The sequence below is a fragment of the Archocentrus centrarchus genome, chromosome 1 (genome assembly GCF_007364275.1).
Source record: "Archocentrus centrarchus isolate MPI-CPG fArcCen1 chromosome 1, fArcCen1, whole genome shotgun sequence".
Classification (NCBI taxonomy): domain Eukaryota; kingdom Metazoa; phylum Chordata; class Actinopteri; order Cichliformes; family Cichlidae; genus Archocentrus; species Archocentrus centrarchus.
Window position 1 is genome coordinate 4,568,650 of NC_044346.1, and position 25,498 is coordinate 4,594,147.

At 42.9% G+C, this 25,498-nt stretch overlaps 1 protein-coding gene across 7 annotated transcripts in view; it reads right to left on the reverse strand.

Moving 5' to 3' along the window:
* Nucleotides 1-1,246: 1,246 nt before the first annotated feature.
* LOC115780661 (CREB3 regulatory factor-like) overlaps nucleotides 1,247-25,498 on the reverse strand; it is a 36,225-nt gene continuing 11,973 nt past the window's right edge. For all 7 annotated transcript variants that reach the window (XM_030730020.1, XM_030729975.1, XM_030730027.1 and 4 more), the window contains 6 exons: nucleotides 24,267-25,068; nucleotides 16,324-16,497; nucleotides 14,970-15,159; nucleotides 11,779-11,852; nucleotides 8,204-8,332; nucleotides 1,247-8,066 (listed from right to left, as the gene is read on the reverse strand). In XM_030730020.1, the coding sequence (XP_030585880.1) occupies nucleotides 7,951-8,066; nucleotides 8,204-8,332; nucleotides 11,779-11,852; nucleotides 14,970-15,159; nucleotides 16,324-16,497; nucleotides 24,267-25,068 (1,485 nt within the window). In that variant the 3' untranslated portion in view covers nucleotides 1,247-7,950. The remainder of the gene's footprint in view (nucleotides 8,067-8,203; nucleotides 8,333-11,778; nucleotides 11,853-14,969; nucleotides 15,160-16,323; nucleotides 16,498-24,266; nucleotides 25,069-25,498) is intronic.

Sequence of the window (25,498 nt, forward strand, 5' to 3'; positions counted from 1 at the left end):
TTGTGTGGAAACAGAGCTACGAGCAAAGGAGCCTCTGGGATTTATCATCTTAACAGCTAAGTTTCTTCTTACCAACCACCAACATGAGCGATGTGAGAAACTTTTAATAACTCCTTTAGCATGTTAGCAAGGAAAGCTTTGACGATGAGGAGGGCATGTCATATCCTGCTATGTCCAATTTAATAAAACGGGCAAGTTGAACAGGTGCTTTGCTAATACACCATCTTCATTTCTCATTAATGTTTTTAATCCCCTGTAGATATTGACAGCTAATCATGTTACACGCTGTTCAAGTCTTTCAGCTGTGATTTTTAACAATTTTTTTATTAATATATTTAATATACTTCAAAACCAAGGTGGTAGGCTTGTTTTTCTGAGCTCTTTAAATGCTCATTGAAATATTGTAAGGACAGTATAAAGCACTTTGAGGTGACTGTTGCGATTTCCTAGTATATAAATTGAATTGAAAAGCTGTTTTCTCAGAGAAATATGGTCCTCACAGGACAGTCACTCCACAGCCATATGATTTTATAGCATATGCTGCATTACCGTAGATTAAATAGAATATAAGCCATATAAACCTGACATCTTTTACATGCAGACTATAGAATGACCACATCTTATCTTAAATCCAAATTTCCTGTTTGTCTGGAAGTCTTCCAGTTGCCTTTTTTCCACTCAGTCTTTCTATGTAGGTTGATTTGGACTGCTCGTTCTGGGCATCTCCTTTTGCAAATGTAATGGCTTTTTTTTTTTTTTTTTTTGGCTTATGAATAGCTCCCAGTGCATCACTGTCCCTTGCTGATTATATCTCCAATGCTTTGTGGGCAGGCATGTAGCTGGTTATTTCTGCTCATCTTTGAGGTGTTGCTGTTTATCTAATAGGTATATGAGCCAGTCTACTGCTGGTCTGTGTCTGCTTCATGTTCTCATGAAGAATAAAAAAAAAATCAATTTTAATAACTGCTGCTGTAACACCGTGAGACCTGCTGGGGGTGCTGTTCAGCATTTGAGAACTGTTCTGAGTCCCTAAAGGGGAATGCAGATCCTGACAAGGGACACCTTAAATTGATAACACTGTCACCTCTGTAGCACTGAGAAGCGGTAAAACTGCAATGTGAATTGTTTCCAAAAAAAAAAAAAAAAAAGATAAAAAAAATTGTGTGAGAAAGTTTTGCCAAAGGCATCATCACCACGTGCTTGTTTTCTAATCTGATACAGTGTATAAACAAAGAACACTCATGTCTTATTTTAAAAATATACTTTAATACAACAGCTGCATATAAATATTAAAATATACATTATACAGGTGTACAGTACACTCACACAAAACAAAACAAAAAATATTAGGCTTCTATTTGTACGGCACTTCTTGTATTTTTATTGTCTTTTTTTTTGTATTATTTTCTTTAGGATTACTTACTGACTTACATAAAGATGTGTTAATGTGTTAACAGGTCCAAAGTATTACTGTAGTATGTGATTACTGGATTACTGAGAGACAGACAGAGGGGTGCAGGAGGGGGAGAGAAAGGGAAGAGAAGGAGACAGGGTTGCTGTACAGTATATGACATGTTATTGTGGAATGTTTGCTAGGTCTCTTAGTTTTCCTTCCTCCATCATTCAGTGTGTTTTTCAGACAGATTAAAGGACCAGCAGGATGTGATTATTCACTCTTTATTCTCTCCACAGGATTTCTCTCTTGAATACCGGAGTATCATTTTCATTTCTAATGAGACGTGTTTTTCTAACTGCTCACATCCACAACCCGGCCTTTGGCTTTGACTCATCATCGATCTGGACAGAAACGACTGAACTCGGTTTTGGTTTACTACGCCACGAGGTGTGTCTCAGCTGCCGTCAGGTATCATCATTACATCAGCTCTGCGGCTACCGTTGGTTCACGTATCGGATGCTACAACCAGGCAGGTTTTCAAAAACCACTAACAGTGTGAAAGGTTCAGTGAAAATAAATACGTCTGCATTTAGACTTTCAGGTTTTTTTGGTCACTGCGAGACATCAGCCACGTTTCCCCCGATGGTACAAAGTAAGAGCTTTTATTTTTTTTTAAAGAGAACTGAAAGATTCCTTCGGACCGTGTCCACTAAATCCCAACCTCTGGGGCTGAAAAAATGAGGCACCACAGATGTGGCAAAGGTTGCAGTTCCTCTAACTGCCACTTGAGGCTTGCTGCAAAGGCGAGTCAGTCTCATGGACCCCCCTGTTAAATGACTCACTTCAGCTATGAAATTAAGCCTGATACAAAAAACAGTTTTGGTCTCTACAGCTAATTTCAACATTTACAGTAACATCATTCACCCATTTGGATTTAGCTTAAGGTTAGGGGGGCCACGGCCAGTTTGACTGACGGGCAGCTGCAGGTAACCGGGTGCCTCCTAAGTCGACGTCCCGACCATATAGGTGGTGTTGGTGCCTTTCGGAGGATTTTTAATGGAATTATCAGACAAATAATATGGCTTTCCACCTGTGTGGATTTCGGGCCGCTGCCAAAATGCTAAAAGATTAGGATCTTTTAGATTGTGTAAAAAGATTAGGCAAATTAGTTAAGAATGACATAACGACTGCTGTTTCCACACAAGACCAAAACCTCACATGTAACCCACCCAGAGGGCAAGATTTACAATTAACCAATAGCATTCCCAAAAATACCTCTCAGTTCATTTAAGCCTTGAAGGGGTGGCTGCCTGAATTCTTTTTTTTTAATCATTAGTTTTGTTGTTCTCACTTGATGCTACTTGCTTGGAAGGCAGCGATCCCGTTTTGGCAGAACATGGTGTGCACAAGTAGGACCTTGTTAGTCACAGAAAGAAGCCGGTTCAGAGTCATGCCAGAGGTTCTAAAAACAGATGCTCGGATCTCTGTTTTAAATTTATTGACAACACACGAGGCACACCGACTGCCTCCAGCCTCATCTGGCTTCTTCCATCTTAGTTTGACTGAGAAGCAAACGCAATGTGGACCCGCAGGTCGAAACTGACGCCTTCTCCCCATCTGGCTTCCTTCCCAGATCAGCGACAATTGAGATGGGGGCGTCGAGATGCAGACCACTACAGCAGACGGCAGAGGCTCGACTGACGCCCTCCTCTGCAGATATCAGTGTGACAGCGGGCGGAGGTGGTGGTGGGGATTAAAAGGTTTCAAATAAACTACTCAGGGGTCCCTGACTAAGTGCCGTTTTCCCCCGGCCTCCTCTGCCCAGAGGCCCGTCCGCCTTTGAAACTCAAGAAGCCCAAGTGTCTCCAACAATGTGAGCAGTGGAGCAGAGAGGGGACGGGCACTCGGAGGTCAGCAGCGTCCCACCAGTGTAGTCTTACTGATGAGTCTATTCAACCCAGCAGGTCCACGAGGCCTAAACGCCACTGCAGCCACATAAACCCGGGGACCATTTCTGCCTCTCGACACTGCTTCTTCATGTATTTAACTTACACTTTACAAACATGGGCACACACAGAGCTTTAAACGCCGCTTTCTCAGGCAGCTATGAAATATCAGATCTTAAAAAAAAAAAATCACTTGATCAATGATTATTTAGTCCAGAAAATGTCTTTAAATAGTTAAAAAATAATAAAAACTGTTTCCGGACGATTTGAAAGCTACAGACTTTTAATTTACAATGAAATAAGATGAAAGAAAGACACAAAATCCCTGATCACAGAGGCCAGGAAAAGGGACGGTTAGGTACCTCTGGTTGTTAACATCACTTACTTTTGATCAGAATTGTTGTTAATTCATTTTGTCGTGTTTTGGTTGCAGTTCAAATTTCCCCTGGAAGCCCTTTCAAAGCAGAGCATCTCCACACAGTACATCCTTCATCAGCCTGTTTACAACATGAAATACAGTGTTTTTACTGCTTTATAAGCCTGCCGAGTACCTGCCCTTATCATCATCATATCGCACACCCCTTTTTTTTCCCCCATCTTTTTGTATCTGTGTATCCTTAACAGCATTTAATGCGTCGCTAAATATAAAATGAATAACAACAGTAAATGATACACGCTTTGAATTACATTCAAAAGTGAATTTCATTCTAAGAAAAATTAATAAAAAGATTAAAACCTTTCTGTCATTCATCCACTGGACCTTTCCACACTGGCAACAAATCAGTAACAGCCTGAGACTCGTGCCCTCTGTGTATCCCACACATGAAGGAGCTCTTAAGTTTCAAATTGTCACTATTCCCTAAACGGCTGAGGCGGATCCAGGGACCTTCCCTTTTTCTCCAAAATGTTCTAAAAAAAAAAAAAAAAAAAAGCCTACATGCACATGAGCGACAGGCAGGTTTCACAACCGTTTACTTCTCTCTGTCTCTGGCAGATGGTGACACCCGACGAGGAAGTAAGTCGGAGAAGAATCGTCGGGTTTTTCTGCAGAGTTTATGTCCACATCAGGACAAATCTGGACAAAACTGTCAGCCGAGACTCTTTGTTTTGTGTTTTCTAAACCCAAGCTGGGTTAGAGTCAGCTGACCCTGTTATGACCGTGAAGAGGTGAAAAGTGACCACACAGCTGGCATTTCTGGGTTAGCTCAGCTGTTTTTTTCCTTACAATATCTCGCCCCTCCTTCCAGGTGCACACAAACAGAAACTCTTCAGAGGAACTGATTCAGGAATGTGAGAAATAGAAACGAGTGGCCTTGCCAGGACCGGCCACTCCCCATTAAAGCTTTACAGTTAAAGGGATATTCCACAATACAAAAGAGGACAAATGCTACAGCATCAGTTTAAGGCCCTTATGCAAGCTCACTAATTGCGTAAAACCTGCTGTCTTGTTTGTTGTTTGGATCGGAGGCAGGAATTCACCGTGTTACAACCGTTCTCAGTTTTTGGCATATAGATGAATGTACGCAGCAGATGGTATGCCGTGTTATGTAACACTGTTCTGAAGGAAGGAAAATATCACCACAAACTTGTGCACTTTTTTTTCCAAACGCAAAGACCTCATCCTGCTCCTCTGACATGACAGATGGGTCGTACAGCATTTTAAAAACCTCAGCGATATGTGCAGTTGTTCTCCGCTCTTCCCTCTTGTTGTCTGTTGTTGCTGCACGAGCTGCTGCCAGCACAAGATCCCGTGACTCTGCTGGCAGCATCGGCAGATTCCCAGCACCCCGCCCCTCCAGGAGAAAGTGAGAGGAGGAAGGTTATGGGTGTAGTGCACACCTTTAGCTGCACTCGGTGACCTTGTCCAAGATCATGTGTATTCTCACGGATGATCACATGAAAGCCCGACCAGGTTTCTGTGGTAATACTAAAGACGCCTTATTGACATCACAGCCTCCTGCTCCTCCATCAGGCATCTTTATTAATTTCTACTTTTTTTTTTTCTCTCTCACAAAACCACAGACTATCTGTCTTTGGCATCAGAGCTTAAAAGCTCCGTTCACCAGCAGCAGAGCTCCACAAGGAAGCCATTCCAGCTGAGCGACAGGAATCCTCTGTTTACAGTACAGCTTTATACAACCACGAGCAACATTTCCCAGAACTAAGCAGATACAGAAAACTAAAAACAGGAGCAGAACCAAACGGCCCCATACTCTTTTAAAAACGACAACAAGCAAGACCTCCGAGAGGTGAAGAGTTTAACTGCTCCATTCCTGCATGAGACAGGAAATGTTTGTTTTTCCATAGGAGGGGAGCAGTGTGTTATAGAACAGCAGCTTTGGAATGCAGCCCAGATGGGAACTTGTCAAGGTTAAAAAACAAAAGGGAACTGCTCAGCGAAACAGCCGCTCCCTCTACGTATATTTCCCAGATACGATGTTCAGAGAAACCAGTGCTCGCTACTGTTTTCACAGATAGGTTTCCACGTATACGCGAAAACAGCATGTAGATGTATAGATTTAATCTGAGAGGAAGTATTTATCTTCACTTTTTTTTTTTTTTTTTGGTGACCCCAGATAAGCCTACTTAGAGTCAAGCGAGGCCAAGCTTGGAGCAGCGGTCACGAGTTCAGTTTTACCTTTTAATAGGTTTTAATAACACAGGTCCCTGTGGTTTTAAGCTCCAGGCACTTGAGAAAGGCGTCATTATGCAAACAAACTGCCTATTACAACAGCACGTCCTCGCAGGCCAAAACCCAGTCAGCAGTTACTGCCTCATGCCTCCATGCTGGTTTGCATTGCTTTCCTTTTATCATATAGTAGCACCATCCTGAAACAAACCGAAACCACCAGTTGGTCACAGAGCGCTGGGCACCCTCAAGTCTCTCAATCAATATCTGTCTTTAGAAAAAAGGTGCCAAGAGTCTTTTTTCTGGCTCTCTCTTTTGGAGGATTTGAAGCCCTCTTCAAAAGGTGCTTTGTTGCTCTTACCACAGTGCAATTCAAAGGTCTAACTTTTTTTTTTTTTTAATGTCCAACAACATTTACAGAGCGTGGACAGGTTGGCCTCCAGCTTTAGCAGAGACCACAGAAGGAAAAGGCTTTTTTTTTTTTTTTTTTTTTTTAAACTTTAAGACTGACACCCACTTTGTGGGCTGTGGCATCATCAAATAACAACAAAATCATATCAACAAAAACAAATTATTTGCTTTCTAGATCTACAAGTGTTTCTTTTTTTTTTTTTTCTCTCTCTCTTTCTCTATTTGTCATTGCAATTTAGGAAGTTGCGCTACATAATCAGGTCAGGCAGTTGAGGAGAGGGCTTGGGGGAGCATTGAGGACACTTCCCTTTGTGGGTTAAAAAAAAGAAAAGAAATCCACTGCAGATAAGCTAAAGGAGCACCAGGCTGCAGAGCTAAAAGGCTGACTGATCGACAAAGGTGTCGGTCAAGTCCTGCCCGCTACACCACGGCCTCTCGGGCCCGTGGTGGTAGTGCACTTATGCGATAAGAATCAAAATCCGCTGGGTGATAACCGTCTTTAAAGAACGCATGCAGGTAAACAAGACAAGAATTAAAGTATTTCAGTCACTTCACCCCCCTCTTTCTGCAGGACAGAATGGCGTGTTAATGGTCGGCAGCATCTGAAGCAGTGAGAGGTGCGCGAGTGGTTCAGCAGTATCACTTATCTTTGGTCAGTTTGAATTAAGGTGCAGTTTGCGCTTCCTTTTGATCTTTGCTTAACATTTTGATGGGGTGACGGGGGGGTGTCAGAGAGAGATGGATGACTATTAAAGCTCCAAGGACTGTTCCACAACAAACACGCTCTTGTTTCCATTAACAGCTGGTCTGGCATTGGGTCTCCATCGCTTGTGTGTCTCAACACTTACTGACATTTCAGATGCTGGTGCAATTCAAATGGTATGCAGTGCTTCTATAGGAGCCCAGCCAAACAAACAAACAAACAAAAACACACACACACACACACACACACATACACACCCTCCTCTTTGTTTTCCGTGCCTGGGCTCCTCCCACTTCCTTATTTTTAGAAACTTCCTCTATCCTCAAATGCCCCTTGCCCTCAGCTCACTACCGGTCCCCTGACGACAACTACGACCATCTACAAAACAGTGCAATGTCTATTCATAGGCACAATGGGGTACAAATACAGCACACAGAGGGAGAGAGGAACACTATACACGCTCATAAAGTATGTTACACGCACACACATACACACGCACACAGAGAGAACACACGATACAGAGACATCAGCAGCAGCAGCAGCAGCAGCAGCTCTGGCCTGGTGGTGGTTGTGGTGCAGCCTGCAGAGACAGAGCAGTGAAGACGGCTGCTGTTTGGAGGGCCAACAGGAGAGGACCAGGAGCAAGGTAGCAATTAACTACTGTTCTGTTTAGGCTACTCCTTCCTCTTCTTCCTCACCTCCTCTTCATTCCCAGCCTCTCCACTTTGCCATCTCTTAGCTTAAATCGGTACGACACGAGAGCGGAGGAGGTGCAGAGGAGCTTGGTCTCATCAGGATGGTGGTGCTGGGAGGGCAGGGGGTGGAACGAGGGGGTACGGAGAGAAACGGGGCTGTTGTGTGGGTTTTATCCCGCTGCCTCATCCCCTCCCTGTGGGGGCTCTTTGTGCTGGTTCTGACCGCCTGCACTGGCTGCCAAAATCCTCTGCACAAAGTCTTTGGTCCGCCCAGCAACTAAGGGACCTGAGGCAGCCATGGAAGTAAATTAGGAAGTGTGATGGAAAGAAAAGGACAAGTCACAAGCAGAATAAAACATGTTTTTATGGCACACGTTATCAAAGCTGCTTATTACTTGTTTGTGATATTAGCATGTGTCTCACCACTGGACTCTCTGAGGATGTCTTCAAGGCGCTGGGTCATCCCTCGCTCGTCTGTGTCCTCCTCCTCGCTGCTCTCCACCCGCAGTCTGATCACCTCCTTAATCCGCAGCAGAGCTCCCAACAGGTTTTCTGCACAACAAAAAGGGAAAAAGCAGCAACGCGAGTCAGAAAAGTGATGACAGAGGTGGAATCCTGTTTTTGAAAGTTGATGAATAATTCCACTGAGATCACTAAGCGCTGTGCAGTTTTTTTTTTTTCTTTACACAGAAGCCTAAGCCATGCTTTTTCAATAGCCTACTTAAGAAAAATTACAGTGTTTGATGCAGGGTCGTCAAACATATGATTCAAAGGGTGGCTAATCGGCCCAGTATGAGATAAATAAGGACTATTTTGAACTGTGAATCATGCAAAGCTACTCTAGTATTCCTCCAGAGCTTCACGGGATGGAGTGGATGTTTGTTTCAAAAAGCAGAAGAGAAAGTAGAGAGAAAAGAAAGGGAAAGAAAACATCAAGCTGAAACTAAAAGAGTGAAAGCAGTGTCCTAAAGGTCAGATGAGTGAGTCTGTGAGTCAACCCTCCCTCATTACTGAGACAAGATCACGAACCCCTAACTGTCCAAGTGGTCAAAAGAACCTGCACATGACCCCGACGGGGATCTGCTTATTAATATGCAGACTAGAGAAACAGGATTTTTGGTGAAAGAGTCCTTCTTGGGTCGGTCAGATAACAGCAGATAGGTTCCCAGAACAAGTGGCACTGAGAACCAGTTGGTTGGGCTCATGGAAAATTAGAAAATTCAGCATTGAAACTGGCTTGGAAAATGTAAGTTTATAGAAAAACATATTGTTATATTTTAACAGACTGTATTTTATTATTATTAATCCTATACATGTGGAGGTTCAGGGACAGTATGCAACAGACTCAGCCACTGGGTGGACGTGACTGGGGGAGGAGGCAATCTTAGTTTTTAACAGAAAAATAAAGGTATTGTTTTGCATCTATAATTAGCACAAGTGCTTGCAGAGCAAATTATTATATTAATTAACTTTACAAACTTATATTTGCCCCCGGTTTTCAGATAAATAATGTGCAGTGAGGACATTCGGGTGGTCTTTGACAAGATAACTCTGATTTCTTATTAAAATAAAAATGTGTTGCTGTCCGAGCCAACCAGTTAGTTTAGCTATGATACTGGTGGTGTGAATCATCAGCACCTCCTGTGCTTCTGGCTCCTCCCCTGGGAGGTCATGTGACCCGATGGTGCCATGACACCCCTTCTGTCTGTGTACATTATTCTCGCCTTGATGTGATTTCTCTTTTGTCCAGGGCTCATATCAGCGGGGAGTGTGTGTGTGGGCGAAGGACCACAGTGGGTCTGACCAGCTGCTCCCCAAGTCTCTATAACACACACACGCACACGCACGCACGCACACACACACACACACACACACACACACACACACACACACACACACACACACACACACACACACACACACACACAGCAAGTCCGGAGGCTTCCCAGCAATGGCATGGCGCCAAAATGCTCTTTGTTTAAAGTTTCCTGTTGAATCTGCAGCTAAGTATGTAAAGTGTGCTTTGTATAGATGCAAATAGCAATGGTAAGAAGCAAGTGAATGGAAGAGGAAAAAAATGACACAGGAGCAGGGAAGAGGAGGAAGAGGAGGGAAAAAGGAAGGAAGGGAATGTGTGAGGTTAAACCTGTGTATTTGGGCTTCCAGCCAGAAGGACAAAAAAAAAAAAAAACTGTGGAAGCCAAAACTAAAGCTTTTGAAGGGCAATGAATGAAATGTTAAGAGAAAATTAAGGAGAAAAAAATAAAGAAAGTTGGATGCTGGTAAGGTTGGACTTCAGTAAGGGCAAAAGAAAACCAGCCGAGGAGGAGGAGGAGGAGGAGGAGGAGGTGTAGGTGGGCAGAACTGGGCTGATAGATTTGGCAGAGTCGAGGTGTTGATTATCAGGAATGTGGTGAAGTCGCACTTCCAAGGGTTTTCCTGCTCCTCAGTGGTCTTGTTACTATCAGTTCTCTACATTAACCTGTTTTCTTAAACAGAGCATCTTCAATGTTATTTGAAAAGATGATTTCTCACTAATTTAGCTTGATCTGTTTTTCATTTTCATGATGAGGAAAATGTTCACTTTGCCGCTCTGCAGTTAGCACCACAGTGGACAACAGTAACTGATGCTACTGTGCAAAACAGACTAAATTAATCAATCAATTTAAATGATCGGGTTTCTCCTCATTTTCCATCTCATGTACAGTGTTAGGATGACAATTCACAATTTCCTGTTCTCCTTTTTTAACAGCAAACTCTCCGCTCTCTCCCACAGAGCCCGTTCTCCCACTGTCAGGATTTTCCACTACCAAAACACATCAAACTTACCTAAAGTGAAAAAGACTCCACAGTGTTTGCAAGTTCATTTTTGTATACACAAAACCGCTTTACTAGTTACACCTGTTTAATGGCTCAACAATTCCAATATTTGATCAACCAGTCACAGGGCAGGAACTCGGAGCACATGGGCATGGTTGAGATGAGCTGCTAAAGCGCAAACCAAGCATGGGAAGATAAAGTGATTTATGTGGCTTTGAGCTCAGCGTAGCTGTTGGTGCCAGACTGGCCTGTTTGAGTTTTTCAGAAACTGCTGATCTACTGAGATTTACATACACAACTACTCTAAGGTTTAGAGGAAGCTGTGATTCTCTCAGTGAAAATGCCTATTTGATAGCAGAGGTTAGCAGAAGAGTAGGAAGACTAGTGCAAGCTGATACTGAAGCAACAGCAACTCCATTAGCTACTTATTACAACCACGGCATGCAGAATAATGTTTCTGAACACCCGACATGTCGAACCAGTTGGGACTAGGTGTGGGAATGCAGACTGTATATAAAAGATGGACACATTCATGTGAAATCACCCACTGTGTTTCTGGACTTTGCATTTTGAAGCCTCACTGCTTGCATTTTGGTTTTTCAGAGTCAGAGGTGACCATATTTGGAGAAGGGGAGGAGATGCTAGGTTATTAGCTATTGCTAGCAAGCTCTGCTAGCAAGGTCCATCCATAAACTGTAGGCTGGAAAGCTGGGATTTTCAACATGGGAGTCTGTGAGGAATGAGCTTCATTTTTCACCCCGGGGGGTTTCTGCTTGGGTGGGAATCACAACGTAGGATACGAGAATATTACGATACATTGCCCATGATAATGATGGTATCACAATACAGTGACCATGTGATTTGCTTTCTCTTGCTGTCCTCCATTTAACTAATTTAACCAACTCACATTTGGAGCCATCATATAGATAATCATATCATGCTAAAAACCAGATATCATTATCTTTTGCCACACATAGCTAGGAGGGTCACTAGCTTGTTTTCCATAGAAAAAGAGAAAAATATAAAGAAAATAAAAATTCCAGATCCATTAATAGAATTTATAAAAGGAGGATGTGCTGTGTTTAATGCATTTTAAAATTTTTTTTTTACTGTACAATGGGGAATATCTTGGTATTTTGTCAGTAGTGGGAGGGACCTGAAACCCCATGAGTACTGACCATATTCCTGGTTGAGCCCCCACAATTTGATCTTGTTGGCTTCATGCTGGGCCTTCTTCTTCAGCCGACAGGCCCTGAAAACAGAGGAAAATAAAACATTGTCGTTCTTTAGAACAGGAAACTGTTCTAGCATTCCCATTCACCACACGATCCCGTTACTGAGTCAGCTGGCGCACGCTGGGACTAGCTGGAGAGTGATGAGTACAGACCGTATTTCCAAACCATGAGGGAGATTGAAAACCTCCTCAACCTCTCTGAAGGACCATTTGACACCACAAAGGGATAAGAGCAGTTTTGGTTTCAGAGTGTTGGAAAAAAGGGAGCTGAGAATAAAACAATCAATGCATGTTAAATATTAATGCATCTCATGGGGACTATTTTCTGCGTTGTGAAGAGAATTTCTCTTTTCCTGCAGCTGTGAGTCAGCTAAATGAAACTTGGGGAAAGAAAACACTTGCAGGTCAGTAGTGCTGGATAGAATTTTTCCTCAGTATTTCTCCACATGTTGATTTGAGGCTTGCCAGGTTTTTCTTTTTGTACCACAGTCCCTGCTGGTTTGAGGAGGATGTGGACGACCGTACAACAATTTAAATGTTCCTAATCACTGCGGGGATGGGACTTTACCAAGTGCTGAGCAGGTTCCAATATGTACCACAGGGTTTTACATTTGCAAATGTGATTACAGAGATGTCGAGTTTCTCTTCTTAATACAAATCCAAAAATAGCCCTTGAGAGATCTTGCTGTTTATTGTGATGGATTACCTACAGCTGCAAATTGATTTAAGTAATATACTGAATAAAAACCAGTGGCTGCCTGAAGGCAGGAAAAACATCCACTGAGTTCAAAGTTCCTGCTGCATGCATGTGTTTGGAAAAGGGCTGCAAAAAGTTGTCTTTAGGAAACCTGGAAGTGTATGCCAACCTGTGACCATCCACACTGTGGTGTTGTGGACACTTGATGATTCAGTTGGTGGTTCTCCAACTGATTATTTAATTCATACATCTTAGGAAACATGATTATTACCTGTCTTAATGGGAGTTGTTGCATTTGTAATGTCAGCAAAGATCACCAAAGTTGCAAAAGTTCTGGCAAGATTTACTTTGCTTCTGTGGGCAAATCCACAGATTAGAACAATTCCAAAGCAGCTACTGGATTTCAGCCTGGAATTCTGCTGCTATTAATCCTGGTGCCACTAATTCCTGGATAAAGCTGAACAAACAAAAAACTCCACTGATGCTGTTTTAGTGCATTCAGTAAGGAAACTGATTCATGGAGTGCTGGATTAGTTCAAAGGCGAACGGCCTCCACTAAAGAGCAAACTCTTCCATCCTCTTCAGAGTTCTTTGTTTGCATGTCAAATTCACAAATGAGCGTTTTCCGCGTAAACCGAGCAGAGCTTGAGCTAATTCATGTAAATTTGATGGCAACAGGTTCAAACTTTCCATCAGTTTGCAAACTAGGCTAAATAAAATCAGAGTCATTATGAAAGGAAATGCACAGAACTAAAAAAAAAACAAGATGGAGGTTGTCCTCTTCCTGCTCCCAAGGAGCCAATCAAAAGCTGAACTGGGAAACATATGAGCAGCTGTTTTTAGCTGTGTAGCGGCAGGCATATCTTTCTAGTTATAACAGAAAAGATGAAGGGAAGTGCTGTTATTATTTTTCCTGGCTTACTGTATCCATAATATGAATTAGCTTGGTATTTGCACCATATGCAGATGGATCTGAAGATCTGATTCGGCAGATTTTTACACCAGGTGCCCTTATTGATGCAGTCTTCCCAGGGATTTGCGTCTCCTCCCAGTCTCGAACCGTGTTTTTTCATGCAGGAGGCAAATGTGTTAAATCACTACACTATGGAGCCATTGAAGAAGGTAAACAATACTTTCTCAAATGATGGCGTATTCCTGCTGAGTCTAGTCAGCAGGATAGCATCCGGGACAGTTTTCATTGCTAAGCATGATTGTTGGAATGTCCAGTTAAGAACCAGGTGAGTGTTTTTCCTTTGCGCCGCCTGAATGCCCCGGGCAGGTTGTTTCAGACATGAGCGGGGAAAAGAATGAGAGGGAAGGTCTGAAGGCGGTCGGGATAATCCCACCGCTGACCCTGATCTGGACTCATGCAGCCGCAACTATGACAGAGTGAAAGAAGTGAATCTTCACATGAAATTCCTGCATACTAAAGAAAAACATGAACTCAGTGACTTTACAGTCACTCTTCCTTTGACAGTAAATTTCCTTCACTCCCCTCACGGCCTCAGTCTGTTTTTCAGCTTTACTTCTTTAAGTCCTTGCCAACTTTCTATTAGATAGCATGTTTGCGTTGTGTTTAAATGTATGTTTGGAATAACAAGATATTCCCAGAGTCCCAGGCTCCTTTAAACTGCCTGCGATAATGTCCTCAATTCTGAATTCTCCCCCTCCCTCCGTGCAAAGATGAACTTTATATGACCCATCTTTCCCTCTACATCTAACTCCTCGTCTGCCTCCTCAATCCTGCATGATCTCCTCCTATTCAGCTTTTCTTCCTGCTTCCCTCCATCTCCCCGCCTCTGTTGTTTTTCCTCTGCTTCCCTCCATCCTTCCTTCACTTATTCTGTCAATTTAATATCCAAGGTAAGCTTGTTACAAAGAGACAGGCAATGCAAAAATACACTTAAGACCAAGCTTTTCAACCCTCTGTGTTGCATATGTCATTCTTAGGGACATCCTGTGAAGTAAACTAAAGTCCATTTGAAATTTTACAGCAGTTTCTGTTAAGCTTTGCTTTCAAAGCTGATCTGCAGAGTTTTGTGACACGAAAGAATCATCACAGACAAAATTCAAAGCAATAAAAACAAGACCAACATCCCAAGATATTCTCATTTTCTACCAGATGAATGTAACTAGTGGCCTAAAATCCACACAGATATCTTGTCTCGATGTATTCTTCACCGTCCATGTCCTCCACAACCTGTATTTAGCAGGTCAACTATTAAATGCCGCACATATTTGAAAAGCAATCTTGACAGGGCTAAAGACGGCAGATACTAGACCACAGAGCCCTGCAGGCTTCTCTTTTCTGCCAACAAATTACAAACACTGAAACCCTCTTAAAATTCCCACTCAGGCCTCATAAATCAATACAGTACAATTCCAAGGCTCTCACTTAGTGCAGAGGATGTAGGAGGGCAGTAAAGAGCGTGTTGTACCTTGAGGCCAGCTTGTTTTTCTCCTTGCGTGAACGGGCTCGGGCCACAGCGGGCAGGTCGTTGACCGGACCCATGCCATCGATCGCTGCATTGAGCTTCTGCAGCTGCTCCCCGATGTTGTGGAGCTTCTGGGGGTTGGGCGTCAGGTCGCTGGCGTCTGTTTTGCGGGCTTTGCGTCGCCCTTTTTTCCCTGAATTAATGACAGTAAAATGAACTCAGTACATGCCTGCAAAATGTCACCAATCCTGTCTTCAGCAGTCCAAATTAATGCTGCACAGCTAAACATTGTGCAGATTTACCAAACCTGGCCTTCTTGTGAGGATCCCAAATCTCTAAAATCTAAACTCCGGCATGTTACAGGTTACAGGGTAATGTGGATTAACGGATATACAAGGCATGACTCTTATAGAGAAGTTTAAAATAACCATTACATGGACACCCCTCAGTTCATCCACTACCTGAAACAAGGCATTCTAGCTCTGCCATTAGCTCCTCCCCTTTAAGCCCTGCTATTATAACTGCTATTTAAACCAACTTTCTTCTGACTGGTTGCCCTCATAAACAGAAGACTTGGAAATCGTGTGGGTGGAGCTTCTGTGCTTTCAACAAGAGCTGGTTTTTTATTTATTTTTTTGGAAATGACCATATTATAGTTATCATACAGAGCCAAGAGTAGAAAAACTCTCACAGGGATGTCCCACAGGAATTACTGTACAATGGCTGACATCGTTATTTGAAGCTTTAACCAGACTGAAAATTCACAATCATGATTACTGCATCCAGTACTGCATTTGATAGAATTACACAGTATTTGCAGAAAGCATATATGGCAGTACTGACTCTTATTATTTGAGTGGCTGGACCGCACTAAGTTTAAAGGACTGTCACACTGGTTTGCATTACATAACACAGGCTGTCGCATTGCTGCAAAGCTACTGTTGAGCCTGACGTGAGATTCTCTTATGAGAGGAATGCTGAAAAATTCACATTTTGACATGAAAGTTGTATGTAGGACACACGCCTGTGGGTCCAGATCTGATTTGTGTCACAGGAGACAAAAGAAATGGGACGCTCCCAGCCGCTGTGTGCACGTCAGGTTAATGATTCCTGCTGCTAAACTTTCCGTTCAGCCCTGTGATTAGGGCTGAACTTATCAATCCGACAAGTATCTTTTTAATAATTAGGTCACCAGCATTTCAAATTTGTCTGCCCCAAAGAAGCAACCATATAAAAACAATTTTCACTTCATAATCTGGTAACTTTTCTGACTTAATTTTTTTTTTTTTTTAAAACGAAACAACCACAATTAAGGGGTTTTATTCAGTAGCACGGTGCAGTCGCGCTGTATTCTCACCCTCTCGGCGGTACAGTGTGCTGGGCAGAGTGCTGGAGCTCCAGGAGAGAGACCAGTGGACGTCACCGCCCAGTTTCTTCTTCGTGGCTGACTCCCGAGCTCGCCTGTACTCCCAGAAACAGCGACGCTTCGACGGTCGCTCGCCCGGCTGCCTGGCGGGCTCTGCTTCCACCTCTAGAGGTACAAATATGCAAAGAATTTTCTATTTAAGCGCTAATGTAGGAAAGACTTCACAGTTCACAGTCATTTCAACACCGTTTTCATGATGTTAATACAGGTAATGCTTTTTTTAAAGTAAGACAACAAACAACAGGGAAGAGAATGCCTGTAAATCATCAGAAACATAATCTTTGCAAGAAACATATTAAATGCATTGACAGACACTAGAACAATATATTTGATGAAAAATATGGGTGAGTGCGGAAAGCAGCCAAAAACAAAGTGCTTCATAAAAACTTAAATCTCCAAAAGGATCGGAAGCGCTTCTGTCGGTTCCTTGAATTCCCCCTGGTGCTGCATCCAAACAGACATATGCGTGGGTTAAAGTTCTGTGTAATCCTCTGACTTTTTGTGCCTGTCAGCACTGTGTCAAATGCAAGTTTCTGTTATGTTTTGTTTCTATTTATCTTGTGCAGTCTTATCTTCTGGCTGGATTCCACTGCACTAAATTACATGTAACTATAAATACAAGTGGCATAACTGCTGAACCATCAAAGGGTTTGTTTAAAGACAGACTGGCTCATGATAACACATTTTATGATATTTTCTAAAATAGTGGGCATCATTACTTTTTATATCCATCAAATGAAGCGCAGCAGGAATACTCTGGGGCAACTGTAATCACTTTGGCTCTCACATTTTCATAATTTGAGTCTGACAATTACAATTGTAGCACTACAAATAAGGAATATTTCCCTAACGTACTGTCTTTCATTAGTGAGCTACACTCACCAGCCACTGTATTAGGTACACCTGCTCAAATGAAGCTTATGCGTAAAGATCTGTGTTCACTCCTCTGTCTGCTTTCGTGGCTGTTTGGCTGCTAGTTTGTTCTTCACATCACTTCTGCTTTCACATGCTGTCAAACTCAAAGCTGACATCATTGTTCTAGTCCAATCATCTTTCTGCCCGCCTTCTTCAAGCCAATCAGCCTCCACTCTGCATACTGTAAATCTCACTGCTTACCTGTCATTCTTCCCTGCAGACTAATTCATGCAGCCCCCCCCCCATCCAAGCTTCCATCTTTATATTCACTCCGACCTGTGTCTAGACTCCTGGGGGTCCTGCCCTAATTCCTGTCACTGCTGGGACTCTGTTCTGCTTCCACAGGCCATCGGAGTCTAATTGCCAAATAGCTTAATTGAATTCTGTATGTCAATAAATCATGTTCAGTTCCTCTTAATGATCTCTCCTTACTGAACTGTTCATTGACATAAATATCTAATTAGCCAGAAATGGTCAAGATGACCTGCTGAAATTCAAAAGAAGAATCAGAATGGGGAAGAAAGGTGATTTTAGCAACTTTGACCATGTGTGATGGTTGTTGGTGCGAGGCGGGCTGGTCGGAGTATTGTTCCTGACAGCTTTTTGATGGCTATTTCCAGCAGACTCAGACGGACTGTCACAAAGCTCCAATCATCTCAAACTGGTTTCTTAAACACGAAAATTAGTTCACTGCACTCAAACGGCCTCCAGAGTCACCAGATCTCAATCCAGTAGAGCACCTTTGGGATGTGGTGGAGTAGGAGATTTATGTCCCGTGTGATGCTATCATGTCAATATGGAGCAAAATTTCTGAAGAATGTTTCCAGCACTGAAGGAAAAACCTGTGTAGGTATTTGCTTTTCAATTTTGCAATTCAAATGTTTTTTTTTCATATAAATATGGCAAATATCTACCGTGGGCATATGACACCACTATCACCGTGCTCCAGTTCACCTCAAACTTGCTAATTAGCCATATTGTAATCAAGAAATCCCATTGCATTCCCACTGCTCTCTGCACAGCAGCTGTATCCCCAAAGTCTGTGCACTGAGAACTGAGTAAGAGACCTTCTGCTGCTTCTAACTTTCTCTCTCAGTGATCATTTTACATGTTAATATAGCAGCAAATCACAGCACATGCATTATCTTTGACCAGATGATGCCCGAATAATAACATCAGACACCTTTTCAGTTCTTTGTTCCAGATAATGATGGGTTGTGTTATTTTTCAGCAGCAGTAACAATCATGCTTCAGTTCACCTCGCGGTTGCAAACTCAGTTAGTTTGTCACAAGATTCAGCGAGCATGCTAAATAAAACTGAAGCTCTTGCTGTAGCTCAGAGTGAGGCACACCTACTCGATAGCATTCAGCGAGCGGCAGAGCCTGTGTGAGAGCGGTTGTGTTGCCTCTGACTTTCTGAGTGTTCATAGAAGAGTCGCAGTTTAATTTATGAGTATAATTTTGTTAAATGACACTGCAGTTATAAAATACCCCCCACCCAATTCAATCATCCCATATATTGCCCTTCACATTCCTCATCCAAGTATGTATGGTCTTCTGGGAAAAAAAAACTGTTACTCAGGTCTAGCTTCATAACGGCTCCATAGAAATGTAGGAAATGCATTAAACCATAATAAAAACCTACAGCTGCTTCACGAGCCTCAGCTCACATTAGAAAATATTTTTTGCATCTTCAGAATGACTGGAAGAATTCCTGCTGGTTCCATGAATGCCTCAAAGCAGACACTGTTCCCTGTAGATCCGGTAAAATTAGCATTGAAAAAATTAAATTGTCATTATTTTTTATCTGGTTCAGATGTTGCAACAGAATCACTTGATGAAATAATCCAAATTCGGCATCAATGCTCCAGGCCACAGTATTCTGAAGAAAACTGAATCTCGGAGGTGGACCGCACTGACAGCCATACATGCAATATTTATTAGAAGAGAAATACCCAGCAAGTGAAATGACAGATGAGCCCCAATCATACCTGACAGCTATTCATGTTTATGTTTGGTTGGTATGAGCTCATGCTGAGAGCCCAAATCCAAAAAACACATGCTGTATGTTCTCATGACAAAGCCACCAGCAGCCAGAACTGTACACACGTATGCTGTTTCACACAAAGACGTCACAGAAGATTAGCCTCAAGCGTGCAGAGCCACGAATAATGGCATCATAAATAATACAGCGCGCAAAGCTCCAGCAGGACGAGGAGAGAAGAGATTCTTCTTCGAACCCGCCGCAGATCGGTTCAAAAAGGAAAGAACACACCGCCACAATGAACACAGCTGTTTCTACTGTGATTAAATCAGACTTGAACATGATAACCATGAAGTCCTACCCTTGCTTTTATTCAGGGGTGGACAGTCCACACACAGACACACACAGACACACACACACACACAGACAGCTTATGTAACATCATGGTGTCTGGTCCTGTCTGCAGATAACGCCATTGTCTGCACTCTCCTCTCAACTCTGCTCCATGGTTTTCTGCGGGCACACACACACACACACACACACACACACACACACACACACACACACACACACACACACACAGAATACACTCCTCAGCTTTTTGTCCAGTCTCCTAAACTCACTCAACCACCATCAACCTTTGTGAGTACATAGCACATTCTTCCAATCCATTATCCAATCTTTTGCCATCGCTGTGGGCTAATGGTAATAATAGCTCAACAGGGCAAACACACACAAACACACGCCACAGGAACAATGGGGAGAAACAATTGTGTCTCGCGACAGTCGAAATATGACCCGGACCACTCTTTGAGAGGGAGCCAGCGACCTCTCCATTACCTTGCAACAAGACGCCTGAGATTTGTTTATCTAACGCGAGGACGATCAGAGGAAAGAGCCTGGGAAAAGATGCTAATCTGAAGAGAAGTCAGTTTACATAGGTGTTATCAATATACGTGCTTATGTTTCACAGCCTGTAGTCTGGGCATAACAAGTCTTCTCACATTAAAGGGTTTAGATGATGCTCTGTGCTATCAGCAAACAGTGACTTCATCTGTTCATTACTGAGGGATTAGGCTGCTTTAATGTGCTTAATTGTTACGTTACAGCATTATATTAACTCTGCCAAGAAGCCTTCAATTCAGTCCTGTTAGTCTGAATGTTAATTAGCACAAAAATGAAAGTCATTAAGCTCTGAACGTCTGAATCCTTCACTTCCCTTCACAATATAACCTGACAGAATCTTTTACCTGCCAACACAAAAAGGTAACTGTTGAAAACACGTCATAGACCAAATCAAAGCACACATTTATTTAGCAAGCCCGTGATTCAGGCAACAACCGACTGCTTGTTGTGGCCAATCCAGGAATTCTGAGGGATATTTTTGGAATATTTTTGGGTACATAAAAAAAAAAAAAAAAAAATCCATGAATTAGTCCAATAATACGCTTATTTGTGCAAACCTAAGAGTTTGCCTATTTACTGTCTGGATTGTAAGCAGGATTTTGCAAGTCATGGTACCAGTTCATTTTGTGCAGCAGCAAGAATGAACAAATAATTTATATTGTGCCGACCTATTAAGACCTCCACGATTTTTTTCTCAAATTTCCACCAGCATAAACATCCCCACAACTGCATAAGAGATACTTGGGAGAGTTTTGAAATACAATAAAAGCTCCTTTCTTTATCAGTAAACCAGAGTGACATTTGAGAAGCTGACTTTCTTCACTTCCATCTAATCAAAACAGTCAGCTGCAGAGTAAATAACAGCCGTATAACATCAAGGCAATAAACAGTGAAGATATTGAAGCTGTTCTAAAAATTCTCACCAGTAAATCCACTGAAATTAGACTCAACAGCACTGCATCCATTTTAGTCACAGCCATGCAGCAAACCTAAAAACACGGCAGCAGATTGCATTTTATTAACATGTAGCATAGTCTCAATATGAAGGACCACCTATGGATCGCAGCAGTGATGATCCAGAAGTGAAAATCCCATTAATATTCTCCATAGGGATTTTGATTATGAGCCATAAAGTGGTAACCATCCAAAGTAGACTTACTACCAGCTACAACCCAGTGATAGCTTTGTAATTAAAAAAACAAACAAAACAAAACCAAAAAACAACATTTCATTTACAATGTTGCAAAAAATAACGACTCTACCCACAATCCTACCTTGAAACAGTGATGTCTCAGACTGCTGGAGGTCACTGTTACCATGGAAATCTGTAAACCCACCAATGTCAGGTCGCTTACTGAGCATGAAACTTCAGAAACCGCCAAAGCAGCGACTGCAGTCAGGGACAAACACTCAGTTGTGTATGGATAATTAGGCTATACTTTACTACACACACGCATGCACGCACGCACGCACACACAGACTACAAAATATAGTCAAAACTGTTATTATACAACAAGCAGCATGGTGGTGCAGTGGTTAGCAGTGTCACCTCACAGCAGGAAGGTTGAATCCACGGGCCAGCTGAGGCCTCCGTGTGGAGTTTGCGTGGTCGCCCTGTGCCTGCATCGGCTCTCTGGGTACTCCAGCCTCCTCTCACAGTCCAAAGACACGCATGGGTCGAGTTCATTAATGATTCTAAATTGGCCGTATAAAAATCCAAGTCAAATCTTTTTGTGGTCATGATTCACCCTGTAGCAGGTTGGTTTAGGGATTTACTGAAATTTCAGTAGAGGAAAATTCTGTTCCTAAATGGGAAACCTTAAAAAAGTTGGTGGGAACTGTTGCACTCTTCAGGACCAGCGCACTGTTCATATATTAACACAGCATGGAGGAAGCAAACACCAACACCAGTTTATGTGTTTTCACACCTGTTGCTCCAGCAGCTTTTGTTTCTTTGCAGCGTGGTTTAAGTACAAACTTTAGTGAACGCACTTGATGCTGAGTGAAAAGCTCAGTTTGACAGGACTTTCCCTGCCGGCTTCACTCTGTCTCTCATGTTATTTTAGGTTTGACACTTGCAAGGAAACTTTCACTGCATTTATGGTAACTAAACAGATTGTCCTTAAATAGAATAATATATTCTTCACATCGCCTGTCTACAGTCAGCTCCACAGTAAAGAAGAGAAACTAATGCAACCACAAATGACAGCAAAGTGCAGTAAAGACTCTCACACTGAGCTGAAATGAAGCAAGTGCACATAAATCAGATGACTAAAATAAATATATTATTCTTTTTTTATTGTCGAATTTAGCAAAAAGTTGCCGGACGACTCCGTACCAGACCAGCTCCCATCTGTCATCGACAGCGGAGCTAAAAATGGAAGTTGTAAATGAGGGAGAGAGGCAAAGCAAACAGATGACAGCAGTGCTAACCAGCTGTTCTGCATTACTTTGATATTTGAAAAAAAAAAGAGAGGTTGTATGTCGGCTTTGTCAGAATAAAGAGAAATATAACCAAGCAACCAAAGCAAGTGTAACCATATTTTGCACCAGGCTACTACGGCTAACACTGCTAACATTGGCCAAACAAAATATATAACATATAACAAAATATTTGTTTGGCCAATGTTCAGCTTGGTCCAGTTAAAGTAAGCACAGTTTTAAATGCCTTCTGATGGTTTTCTGTCTTTTAAATTGGTCAAATTTTTTTTCTCTCATTTAAAAAAAACTAGCAAATTAGTTGACCATCACCATTAATTGAAGATCCCAAGAAACAATATTGTGTATCCAATTCTGCTTATCCCTTTCAGGGTCGCGGGGGGGATTGGAGCCTATCCCAGCTGACATAAGGCGAGAAGCAGGGTACACCCTGTACAGGTCAGCAGCAGGTCTAACACAGAGAGACAGACAGCCATTCACACTCACATTCACATCTATGGGCAATTTAGAATCAGCAGTTAACCTAACCCCACTAACTGCATGTCTTTGGACTGTGGGAGGAAACCAGAGTACCCCGAGGAAACCCACACAAACACTCACAAAACTAAATAAAATCAGTTTAGAAATGTACAATAAGATCTGCCTGTAATGCAATACCTATTCTGAGTTTCTCAGATCTGTCCCTAACAAACACCCCCCATATTACTAAAAAAAACCTCATCCTGAACGCACAGTGAGTAAGGAGGTCAAAGGTCAAAGATGCAGCAAGAAAACAGCAAATGGTTCTTATATAGCACCTCTTGACTCTACTTGAGCACTCAAAGTGCTCTAGCAGCAATAACTCAATATAAAATGAATTTTATAAAATGCCAAATTTCCCAGAACCCAGTGCGACAGCTTCAAAGTGCTTGTTTTGTCCACCACTACAGTCCGAAAATCAAAGGTAACTATTTGTATTACATAAAACGGAGAAGCAGAAAATCTGCAGGAGTTTGGCATCTTCACAGTTAAACAATTCCAAAAACAGTTGCAGATTTAACTGATCAAGTGAGCTTTTGAGTTGTACTACGTACCTTTGATATTTGTGAATGAGAGATAAGTGGGCTGTAAAGAAATAATGAGGCAAGAAAAATGGTTTTTAATGAGCCACCAGCTGAATGCTGCAGTCAGTAGCCGGCATGTTTGTGTTGCTTTTGAAGCTGCTTAGAAATCCAGTTCTTCTTAATGGTTGTTTAACAATCTGTACCAACTTTCATACCCTATTTAACATGCTCAGCTAACCCCCCCCACCCCCGCCTCATCCTAAAGACGAAGCAGCGTGCCTGTTACAGATGGTATTTCAATACACAAAGACACTTCAGCCCTCAAAGCCATTTTATAACAGTAACACTGTAGCCACTGAAGCAGTGTGATGTCTGGGAATTACACCCGCAAAATTTTTGGTATCACATGCGCCGCTGCTCAGCCAACCAAGTCAGGCGAGACGGTTTGAGGTCTCGTCTGGACTGGAGACAGAACAAAATGGTTTATGTGTGGGCAGACAGGCTGCTGGCCGCGCTGCGATGAGCCGAGATGTCCTCGCCATCACGTACGCGCGCACGCACGGAGTCAAACTAAAGCCAGAACTCACCACATTCAGTTTCAGAGGAGCTCGAGATTTCAACTTCCACCACCGTCTCCTCTGTTCCCTCCTCTCCTTCTTCCTCTTCCTCTTCCTCATCCTCGTCCTCTTCTTCGTCCTGCTCCTCGTCCTCTTCCTCCAGCTTCAGTTCAGTCTGGGCCTGGCTTTCATCCCTGCCCCGCACTTCTTGCGGATTCTCTGCCACCTGCACCTCCTCTGTCTCGGAGTTGTGACCAGGTCCTGCGCCCAGCTCCCCTCCCTGGCTCAGGGAGTAGTTGTGCTCCTCACTGCAGTGCTCCAGAGCCAGTCCTACTGCAGCTGCCGCCGCTTCCTCTTCCTCCTGGGCCACCTGATACACCTCCACCGTACGCTCCCTTGACAACCCCTCATCCTGCCCTCCTCCAGTCGCTCTTCCTGAAACACATAACTCTGTTATCCTGGCAGCAGAGATACACCCTTCCTCCTTGTCTTCCTCCTTTCCTGCAGCAGTGTTCTGGACTTCCTGGGTGACGGGAGGGACCGCATGTTTGTTCCTCCTCCTCCTCTCCTCCTCCTCATCCTCCTCGTCCTCCTCGTCCTCATGGCTCCTCCCCCAGCAGCCCATCAGCACAGCCTCCTCAGAGCAGGGCAGCAGCTCTCCTCCGACCCCAAGGCCCAGCTTGGTGTAGCGGGCCATCTCATCCAGCGCAGACACATCCCAGCGCTCCGGGTGCAGGTCTTCGCCAAAGCCTCCGTCGTCCACCAGGTCGCTTAGCAACTCAAAGGGCCGTTTCCTTGGCAATGCTGGGGAGCCCAACATAAGGAGCACACTCTAAAAGGGGACAGAGATAAATGTCACTTAAATGGCTGATTTGTGACAAAAAAATAAACTCTAATTTTTAAATCATATTAGATTATTTATATTCTAGATCAAATGACAGCATATACTAGCAATTTTAATTACGAATGTGCTTCTGCTACTAAAACAGGTCAGAATGAGTTCTGTGGAAAAAAAAAAAACGCCTTTAGCAAAATTACCCACCCTCCCCCAGTGCGGTAATCCTGTCAGGATTATTTCACACCTGGCCCACATACACTGACTGCTGATAAATGAGACAGTACATGAAAGAAACCCAAGAACTCTGCGTTGTTTCCAAGTAAGACATGATTTTTGCACATTGCTGACTAAATATACTGTATAATGTATACAGTACCAGTCAAAAGTTTGGACACACCTTCTCATTCAATGTTGTTATGTTTTT